The sequence below is a fragment of the Carassius carassius genome, chromosome 13 (genome assembly GCF_963082965.1).
Source record: "Carassius carassius chromosome 13, fCarCar2.1, whole genome shotgun sequence".
In the NCBI taxonomy this organism is placed as follows: domain Eukaryota; kingdom Metazoa; phylum Chordata; class Actinopteri; order Cypriniformes; family Cyprinidae; genus Carassius; species Carassius carassius.
Genome location: NC_081767.1, coordinates 29,258,125 through 29,269,374, shown reverse-complemented (window position 1 = coordinate 29,269,374; position 11,250 = coordinate 29,258,125). Strand labels below are relative to the sequence as shown.

Genomic DNA, 11,250 nt, shown 5'->3' with positions numbered 1-11,250 from the left:
TATATATATATATATATATATATATATATATTTTTTTTTTTTTTTTTTTTACAATTATTTTTTTCTGTTTTGTTTGATTCAGAATTCCAAGAGGTGGGACTGGGTCAATAATTAAGTAAAGGATAATAACTGAATGCCAATTGAGAACTATTTTATATTTAATTAAATAAAATAGTAGAATTAAATAAAATAGAAAATAAAATTAAAATAGAATGACATAAATAAAATAGTAGAATTAAATAAAATAGAAAATAAAATTAAAATAGAATGACATAAATAAAATAGTAGGTTTAATATAGTCTATAGGGCAAAGCGAGCAGTATGCTAGTACTCTTTTACGTAGGCTATGCATTGGAGCATGTGAGCAGCTGCTAAGCATTGCTTCTGATGGGATAATATTTCAGCGTTTTGCCACACTTAAATGATGCAATGCTTTGATAAAACCTACTTAGGTTTTTCCACTTTTCTAGGGTTTAAAGATGATGCTGGTGCTTTCTGTCTGCTTTGATATGTATAATTTATCTAAACTGCTTTGTGATAAGCCCTGAGACGAGATGTGTGTTAGTGTACATGAATTAGTCAGACAGGTCCTCAGGAGATCTGACTCAGGATCTTTGCTATGTTGGAAGCATTAAGAACTGTGACATGTTAAGCAAACACTGAATCCCTGGCCTTTCTCTCTATCTCTTCCATTTCTCTTTGTCTGTCTGAAATATTGACACAGATGTAGAATTTATAATGTTATGTTCTGAGGTCTGGGAGTTGTGAGCAGGTTAACTATATCAGGGGTTCCCAACCACGTTCCTCAAACACAAACTCATTAGTAGACACTCCAAGACCTGAAATAGGTGTGTCGGACAAAGAAGAGATGCAAAATGTGCAATATTGGGGGGAAGCCACTGATCCATAGTGGTATAAGAAAACTATGGAGCCCCGCACATGACATGCAAGAAAAAATACATAAATTTTGCACACGATTTACTAATTCGTTCCCTCACTGTACTAACACGTGCACACGATTACTATTGCATTCCCTCGATTTACTATTGCGTTCACTCGGTCTCCGTAGAAAACTGAAAATTAGGTTGTAACGAAAATTTTTAAATAAAGTTCTTAAGTTGATTGGACTGCTTTTTTGTACTTTTGCATTATTCCTTTGATGTAGGAGTAAGTAAAAATGGAAAGCTGCTAGTTGAAGTTGATGCATGAAAACTGATCAGAAGCAGGTCTCAATTTTCTTTTTCTTTTCAGCCTTTGTTTAAGAATATTAGAGTGAGAGCCATTAATACAGCAATATCCAGTACATATACAGTTAATTGCAGAACACAGATGTTCCATTATTTAATTAATGTTCCCCAATAAGTTCCAACTAATAGTTCTCATGTTAATTAATTCATGTGGTGTTTGTATGTCATTAACCCCACAGCATTTGAGTGTGGAATCAAAGTATCACCTTCTGTGATGTTTATTGAAAGTGTGACACATTTTGTTGAAGTAGCTATCTTGTACTAAATTTGACTAAATAAATCTCTTCATAGACCACCAATAACTTAATTTGTTCCACCATATTTGAAAGCATGGCCATTTAGGAATCAAGCACTATTTTGCATATTCATTACATTCTATTTTGTGATAATAGATCCCGAGCTGATGGTCAATAACAAGCCAATGACAAACATGTAATGAAGTTGACTATATGAGAGCCTTTTAAGCCAATAAAGTGCATAGACAAGTGTTTCATTTCTTAAAATAAATCTTGGATAGCAAACTAGCTAAATTATTTTCTGTATCTATTAATCCTATATTTTGGACTGGAGTTGTTTGTTAATTTTATTATTATTTGTAGGTATCATTGTCTTGTCCTTAAAAATAAAAGGGAAGAAAAAATGGCTTTGTGGCTTCTAGAAAAAGAAAAGACAAAATAAATCAACTCTGTAGATCAAGATGTTAAGAAAATAACACTTGTGTTTTGCATGATCTGCACAGAATAGTAATACTTAATTATAAAAAAAATCATGAACACACACACACACACACACACACACACACAAACATATATATATATATATATATATATATATATATATATATATATATATATATATATATATATATATATGCATCTGTGAAAAGATATACAGTATATATGTGAAAATATTTTTATAATTATAAATAATATAGTTCCATATTTAATCAAAGCTTTATATTTAACATAGAAAGTTTGAGAATTACGATTCCTATTCCGCACATCTGCAAACATAAAACTTTCCTGTTTACCCAATTTGGAGTACTGCCCCTTAGGAATGACTTCCCATTGCTTATTTCTTAAAGGATGGCAGGTTAGAGCAGGTCAGATGAAACTCCTTAAATGTTACAGGTTACTACTAGAAGTTTCTGGCTGAAGTGTCATATTGTATGGGCTTGATGCATTTATAGGAGCAATATGATTCCTCAGCAGTAAATGTTTGAGTAACCAATTTATCACTTTCACATGATTCTTATTAAACACGTGTAGTCACTTTGCATCAAATACAAAACCCACATGCACACTTGTCATCCAGCAGATTGCTGTGAAATGTGCAAGTTGATATGTGGAGTTTGAGCAGAGGAGACACCAACCTTGAAGGTGGCACTCCTTCATCCATGAATGCTTCATTCATAACTCCTACTGCTCAAATGTTCCACAACTGGAAACCTTGAGAGGTCCTTGAAAAATCCCTCTCTTTTCATCTATATTTTATGAAGCCTTGTCAGATGGAATTATGGTATGCTGCCATGTTCTTGTGAAGAATACAGGGAATTTATTGGTGTGGTTTTCCTCTGCCTTGTTGGTGTTTTTCCTCCCCTGGCTTGCATTTTGTCTGGGTCTGATGGCACTTAGCCACTGTGTTTGGTTTTGTCCTAAAATCTTCATAAGAAATGGGAGGATTGGACTTTAACTAAACAAGCAAACAAGTTCTGTATTTCCAGACAATATAAACATGTTGGAGGCTGCAGAGGCTGGTACCCCTGAATAAACACTCCTCATCCCTTCCTGGTTTGAGTCATGCTGCCAGTGCAACACCCACACAGGCACTCGCGTCAAATCTCATACCTTGATTTTAGGTGGCTGGTTCTGTAAAATGTACCATCTTGCGTAGTGATGACCCTGTTAAAAGCAGCTACTGGATACAACCAAATCACACTAAATTAACATGTTTCATTGTCTCCAAAATGGAATCGGACAGGCTTTTAATTTGTCAGTCTGTCAGGGAGCATCACCACAACCATCCATTACAGCTCTGCCTGTCCTCAAACAGAAATCGATAGGAGGAAATTCTAGCTGTCCGATTGTCTTTAAAAATGTAGGAAGGCAGCTCATTCCAGTTATCACTTCAGAATGAAAGCTGAACAATGTTGTTACATCCCTCAACAGAAAAACTTTGTTACAGATATATGATTAAACTCTCGGTGGGCATCTGTCTGCTGTCTGGATGTTCCTGGGGCACAGAGATACAGCCCTGCAATTTCTTTATCTGATGGGTCGATCATAAAAGTGAGTGAAGTGACATTCGGCCAAGTATGGTGACCCATACTCAGAATTTGTGCTCTGCATTTAACCCATCCGAAGTGCACACACACAGAGCAGTGAACACACACACACACTGTGAACACACACCCGGAGCAGTGGGCAGCCATTTTTTTTTTATGCTGCGGCGCCCGGGGAGCAGTTGGGGGTTCGGTGCCTTGCTCAAGGGCACCTCAGTCGTGGTATTGAGGGTGGTGAGAGAACTGTACATGCACTCCCCCCACCCACAATTCCTGCCGGCCCGGGACTCGAACCCACAACCCTTCGATTGGGAGTCCGATTCTCTAACCACCAGGCCACGACTTCCCCATCATGATATTTCCCTTGCTATATTCTCTGTGCATTAGCCTTTTGTTGCCTGCACAGGGGTCGATCAAAATATGTGAAAATAACAAATTCTAAATGTTTAGTTTCCATTTAGTTCAAAGCAATTTACAAGACCACATAGTCTATATATCTATTTAATGAGTTTCTTGAACCCAGATAACTGGAGTGCAACCAGCTTACTGTACATCCTACACCTGCATTTATTTTGCTGGAATGCCATGCTTAATGAAATATCACTTTCTAGGAATGCCAGAAAGGGATCATGGTTCTGTTTGAGAATGACACAATAACTTTTAGTATAAGCCCAATTAGAGCATGCTTGACTGATCGCATAGACTGTGTAAATGAAAAATCCCATCCTATGCTTAATGCATTTGGATAGGATAAAGCATAAATTATTTGATCTGCTAATATTAAAATAAATAAATATCTGCAATAGGTTGAACTGCTGTTGCTTCTTATTTTCTTGTATGTGAGTATTGTTATGAGTATACATTACCCCCCCCCCCCCCCCCTCAGGAATTTTACTTTTAGAAATCTTGCCACTACTGTACAGTTAAACTTGCAATAGTTCACTTTGTACTTTCTTCACCCCTTTTTCTTCCACTGCCAAATCTTGAGAGCCAATCTTTATAACCTAGCAGAGGCCTCACCGTTGTTATAACGCTAAAACAGCATGCCACTCACCCATGGCCAAGATGACCGTCAGAGCCCAGAGCCATTGAAAGAAAAGCCCAGCCCAGCACAGACACTTCATTAACTGATAAGCATCTGGTGAGCTCTCTTCTCTAAGATCCTTCTCCCTCCTCATCTCTATCTATCAGTCTACAGAAAGCTAATGTATCAGTCAGCAGAAGGAGGAGGGTGAGGGGAAAATGCAGTCCTCAAATCTGTCAGGATAATTGTGAGACTGATAAGTCTCCCATGGCGAATCCATCAAAAATGAGCCTTCCTTCATAGTGGGTCTCACACTAGTGCTAGTGTTGACGCAGGAAGTCAATAATGTCAATTAGCGTAATAAAAAAAGATGAGGAAAAAATGGAAGAAAGTGATAAGCTAATGGCGAAAGGCTGTTGTTACTCAGATGTCACATGCTATTTCATTGAAAGATCAGATATGGCATTGTTTTGAAAGCTACCAGTTCTGAATTCAGAAATTTGGGTTTTGCTTTAGTTAAAATGCTTTGGTGATGACAGGAAACTCCTATATAGCATCAACTATGAATTCAAGGGAACGAAGAAAAAATAATAATAGCAGTCCAGAGTATGATTGTCAGCTGTCAAATGGAATTTAGCTGAATTTGATTCTGGCATTGCAATAAAAAAAAAAAAATTAGAAAACTGCCATTTTGTTTGTAGCCCATAAAAAGCCATGTCACATTGACCTACTCAGAACGAGTCCTACAGGCATTAAAGATTAAATTTACAAGCCTGATCATCGACAGATACAACACCACTGTGTGCTATAAAGCCTCTTTTCTTCTGAATAATGTAAAAACATAAGGACATGTAATGTTCTATGGGTGTTTTCGTGTGTGTGTGTGTATCATTGCAACACTTTGGATGGTGGATGTTTGCTCAGGCCTGGTTCTGTTTTCCCAGGGCAGTAAATTGCTGTGTGTGAGGGAGGAAATGGAAGGGTTACTGCAGCCTCAGATCTGCAGATGCCCCTGATTACAGCCGGCCCCTACCCTCTGTCCCCCATGCTAAAAATGTACAGCATAATGAGACATTAGTGTCCATTGGAGCCAAAAATATATTCTTTGCATGACACCAAGAGAAAATTGCTTAATTATCTGTTGCAAGAAATGATTTGACATGCTGATTTTATGATGAATGTTTTGGTTTTATATATATATATAAAATATTCCGTTTAATTTATTATATATATAATAAATTAAACTGAATTAAACAATTTTTTTATAGTAAATTTATTTTGTCTTATACAAGCCATCAGAAAGGTTGGTTGTTCCATAAGGAAATTACCTAAATCACAACCCCTAAATGCCTCTCTTCCAACTCTCTCTCTCAGCCTCTAATTTGTTGGATGTCGCAGGTTAAGCAGATCAATAAAGGGTTGTATTAAATGCTGCACTCACAACTCTTAACTTATGCTTCACCTGAAGTACACTGATTGCTGAGCTTTGAACGAGGCAAGCCATAACTTTACTATAAATGATCAGAGATTCAAATAACTTTTTATATCATTAAGAACTGCATCGGGAAACAAGGTGGATGAATTTGTGTGTGCATCTATGTGTATGTGTGTGTGCACAAGCCAATTGCATATCTATTCAGAATTAAGATGACACCACATTCCTGTAGCCAGAAATTTTACCATGTGACAGTTCATTGCAGTGTGAATATTATATAATTCACTTTATCAGTAAAATTAGTTTTCAGAGACCAGCAAAGTATCTGCTGCTTTCTATAACCTCTTTTATGGTTATCATAATTGCATGATTAAGCTAATGCCCTACAGTTGAATAAACAAAACAAGAGGAAGGAGATTAGTTTAGAGAAATACAAACCGAATGTTTTCTTTTTTATTGTTGTAACCTATGTAGACTCCTCATAAAAATAGAGCTGCTCAAAATAAGGACAAAGTAAATTGCTGTTGAAACGATCTCAATAAAGGAAAGTTCATAATTCACACATTCATTTGAATACCTTTCTTAAAAAAAAAAAGAAAAAGTGAAGCCATGTTAATGTAAACCTGCAACAAACCATCCAGTCACTGCAACTGTCTCATAAGTCTTAAAAACTAACATCCAGTTGAGCCCTTGCGTTTTTACTAATTTAGCCCTAAAAGGCAATCAAATCATAATTTACGCAGTACAGGATCTAAAAGAAACAGGCAAAGCAACTAAAATCGTACTCAGCAAACTGGATGGAAAAACCACATGATAGTCAATCCAATTTGTCAAAAAAAACCAGGAGGACATCAGAGTAATAGTCAGAAGGTTAAACTCAAAAAGCAAGCAGGATGTCTGTTCTGGAAAGATACTGTTAAACACTTGCTGCAAAACTATGGCGCAGCCCAAAAGAAATCTTTTGGCTGAGAGCTGCAGAACAGCAGACTCCCTTGGTGTCCAACCTGTGTTTTGCAATGTTTTGTCTCTTAAGCCAGTCTCATTTATTGCAAGTATAACATTTGGCACAATACAAATTCTTGGTGCTTTTAGAAGATAAGCCTTTAAAGATCAATCAGTGGACAGTTACTTAGAAAGTTATCTGTATAAATGGGACTTTACTGCATCATATACAGCATGTTCTAAAAATCACAGGTTGCCCCTTTTCAAACAAATCTGTCTTCATTGCACTGTTGTATCTGTTGTATCAGCATCATCACATTTTCCCATCTTAAATAGGAGTTACAAAATAGTTTAAATTCATTTTCACTTTTATATAATCTGTTTCTTGTATCATCCCATAGTGGATTAATTTATATATTTATATTAATATATTTATGTATAAGCATGTACAAGAAAAACAGTCTCATTTTTGCACTGGGTACAAAAGTAATTGCTGTCTTTTCTGTTGTGCATTCTATTGCATGTTTTCATGGTGAACAGAATAAAAGACAGAGCAGAAGGCTGTAGGAATGTTATATTTGTGTTTCCTGTACCTTCTCCTTTGTGTGAGTTTTGTTCAGGTAGTGTTCAGGGATGGTGCTGATGGTTGTGGGGCGGGAATGGTGCAGGGAGTTTCCAAAGTTGTTGTCTAGCCAGGGAGAAGAGTGTGCTGATTTGTAGGAGCTGAAGCTGAGTTTGTAAGTGTTCTTGTGATCTCTCAGGCTAGGTGATATCATGCCACTTTCACCTGGTATACTTGTCCCTCCATGGGTGGTAGGAACATTCCTATTCATCTGAATGTCATCTGTAGTCCTAGCAGATACCACAGAGCTCCTTTGCTGGTGCCTTTTACGCAGCTTGTAGAAAGCTATGAGCATAATGGCAGCAAGCAGGGTGACTGCCACAAAGCAGCCAATGATGATCTTAGTTGTCTTCATGACCTCGTCAAGACTGGCAGGTGGACCTGTCGTTCCACGTACAGTTGGCACAGAGACCTGTCGAGGTGTTTGAAGTAAAACTGTCGGTGTAGAGATAAAAACAGGTTGAAAGACGGAGGGCGAGGCGGTTACCGTCTTTGGCTTGATCACTTCCTGTGAGGTGGGTTCCACTTCCTCCACTGTCACTGTAGTGAAGTAACTCAGGTTAGAAGTGTTGAGCTCAGCTGCAGTCACATTCAGGTAGGCTGAAGCATTGGAGTTGCCAGCAATGTTGGTGACCATGCAGGTGTACACACCTGTATCTGCTGGCAGCACGTTGGAGAAGTTTAGCGTCCCATCATTGAGCACTGATATCCGTGGATGATTAGAGCCATGGGTCAAAACAGTTCCATTAGGCAGGAGCCACCTAACTGATGACATAGGGGCTGTGTGACATTTTAACTCAGCTACACGTTCAGCAGATATATTAAGATCCCTTGGGGCATCCAGTATGTAAGGTGCTGAGCACTGGAAAGTGCTCTGGTCCACCTCCACCAGGTAGCGTCCACGTAAGTAAGCAGGGGTGTGGCAGCGTCCACAGCAGGTGGAATTAGTGGGAATGTACTCCCTCAGCCACCAAGCCAGCCACACCACATTACAGTTGCACTGCCAAGGGTTGTGGTGCAAATGGAGTTCCACAAGGTAACTCAAGGACGCAAAAAGTTCATGAGGCAAAGAGCTAAGGTTATTATGGGCCAGGTTGAGCTCAACCAAGGCTGTGACATCATCAAATGCATTTCTCTCTATAGTGGTGATCCGAGAGTTCATAATCCAAAGCTTTTTCAGAGATTTCAAACCCCTGAAAGACCCAGGTTTTATCTCTGGGAAGTAGTTTTCAGACATCTCTAACTCCTCCAGCCCCACCAAAGGGGTCAGGACTGGCATCTCCCGCAGGTTACACATTCCAAGGTTTAAGTATTTCAAGTTGTATAATCCCTCAAAAGCACCCTCAGAAATATACTCCAGTTTCTTTAATTCTCCCAGATCCAGACGCATTAGAGAGGGAACACGATTAAATGCGTAGGAAGGTATGCTTTCGATAGGGTTGTTCCTGAGCCATAATTCCCGCAGTTTAGACAAGTACTCAAAAGCGCCACTTGGGATCACTGTCAATCGGTTGTCGAACAGCTCCAGTGTGTTGAGGCTGTTGAGGCCACTGAAGGCCCCCACCTCAATCTGACGAATAGAGTTCCTACCCAGTTGTAGTACCTCCAGGTGACGAAGGTGTTGAAATGTGCCAGCTTCAATTGTCTCTATGCTGTTCTCCATCAAGTTTAAATGCCGTGTGGTCGCAGGAATACCTGGGGGCACTCGAATCAGGCTGCGCCTGGTGCACACCACCTTAATGAACTGGTTACTACAGGAACAAACACCAGGGCAGGTCAGTGGTCCGGAGGGGGCGGCGCATACGCTCCATGATCGAACCACGAGGTAGACTGCAAAGAGCAGGGCTGCGTTCCAGGCACGGTGCACAGTTACCAGCCACAAGAGACTCATGATGTAGCGCGTTCATAATTCAACATTGCGTGGGGATTCGGCTGGGGTACGGAGAACAGTGGCCCTACCCTGGTTTGAGCAAGACTCTGCATCTGTTTGCCATCGACAGTGCAGGATGGTGCTGGGTTAAACACAGAGAGGGAAAGAGAGGAAGAGATGGGGGTTGGGGAAGAAAAAGATGAGTAGAGAAGGGAAAAAGCTGATCTAAAGAATAAATATGTTGAAATAGAAGGCACCTACCTCATTAGGTCGGAGTTGTCCTTAGAATAATCCTTTATTTGGAAGCAAAACCCCAACACTGCTCACTCATATTTCCCACTAAGATCACAGCACATCATTTTCAGCCATTTATCTTATAAAAGTAAAGTGGATCATGAACTGATTTGACAAAATGGCTCCTATTAATTCCAAAGAGAAGCGGCATTCAGTGAAACTGGTTCAAGAGGTAAGGCCCAGTCAGCTAAGCAGGTGCACGAATCCAGTCAGCTTGGAAAAGATCTCCTCTCAGCTCTGCTATTGATTGTCCTTGGAAGGCGACACTGAATACCACTGAACAATTTTCATAATACTCCATTGCCGAAGCACATGCACAATAAACCAAGAAAACTGTAAAAAGAAAAAGTCTTCTCAGGTTCGTTTCTCCCCTTTGCAGTAGACTAAGCTTTTTTTTTTCTTTTTTTTTTTTAGTTTGCCATCATCCACCCCCCGCGACACTTGTTCAGCTGACCAGCCGTATGTTAATGAATCCAAAAAGGCTAACAGACGTACACTGCGGTCATTCCGTCTTGCTTTTTTAACTCACTCTGCTCTCCTGTCTGTTTCTGTAGCAGCTGCGGACTGCCGCGTGCACAGTTAGCAATAATCCATCAATTTCTCCAGAGGGGGGCTCGGGGGTGGTGTTGCGGGAGCAAAATGGGGAAGGGGGGAAAGAGGATGGGGGAGCAGCATCAAAAGCAGCGCAGCAGTAGTGAAGCTCTCTCCCTATCCGCTGATCGTTTGCTCCTTGTGCTCTCTCTCTCACACACTCTTTCTCTGTCTGGCTTCCTCACTCTCCTTCTTCCTTTCTCTCTTTTCTCAGTCTCAGAAAAAAAAAAAAGATTGATGCCACCGTATGACGTGTGGCTAATTTCAGAAAGATACCTTGCAGAGGATTCCGTAGTTTGCCCTCCCTCCCCCGTTGTGGATCCTGCGGTATTCCTTTATTTTCCCTTGTCTTGAGGTAGTAAGTTGTGGCAGTTTGCCTGCTCTGGCTGTGAGGCTGCGGGTTGGCAGTGGCTCTGCAGTGGGAGGTAGGCAGGAGAAAAAGCACGCGAGGGAGAGAGACCGCAAACACGCTCATGCACACACGCAGCAGAGAAGACCATCAACGGCAACAGTGGCAAGAGCAGCAGTCCTCACCTCCAGCGCTCACCCTCCTCTCTGTATTTCTCTCTGTGTGAATGGGTTGCAAGCAGCAGAGTCTTTCTCCTCCTTTTGTCCTTCAGTGGAAACGTGAATGTACTGCTGACGCATCCCGCTCAGAGCAGTGCATTGGTTTAATGCAGTGTTCTTGTGCATTAACACATTTTCCCCCTCCTCGCTGAGTGTACTGCCTCTCGTTCAAACACTCACACACACCAATATACTCTCCAAGTCTTCCTGATTCACTTTGCACTGTTTTTTCATTCTCATTCTTTGACTCTTTTTGTCTTTCTATCCTTTCTTTCTATCCTCATTATTTTAATTCTCCTTCACCTCTTTCCAAACTTTCCTCTCATGCCGTCTTGAAAATACTCTTTCCAATTCTTTCCACTGTACACACTAATTCC

The 11,250-nt window shown here is 40.1% G+C and overlaps 1 protein-coding gene across 1 annotated transcript; it reads right to left on the bottom strand.

Annotated features, from left to right (window-relative positions):
• Positions 1 to 6,759: 6,759 nt before the first annotated feature.
• On the bottom strand, positions 6,760 to 10,954 carry LOC132156295 (leucine-rich repeat-containing protein 4-like). The gene is made up of 2 exons (XM_059565237.1): positions 9,683 to 10,954; positions 6,760 to 9,563 (listed from the first exon to the last, which is right to left on the bottom strand). Exon 2 carries the CDS (start codon positions 9,440 to 9,442, stop codon positions 7,502 to 7,504), a length of 1,941 nt encoding a protein of 646 aa, XP_059421220.1. The 5' UTR covers positions 9,443 to 9,563; positions 9,683 to 10,954; the 3' UTR covers positions 6,760 to 7,501.
• Between the last annotated feature and the right edge of the window lie 296 nt (positions 10,955 to 11,250).

Bases quoted from the DNA above. Each gene is read 5' to 3' on its own strand.
- LOC132156295 (XM_059565237.1), bottom strand. From the start codon at position 9,442: ATGAGTCTCTTGTGGCTGGTAACTGTGCACCGTGCCTGGAACGCAGCC.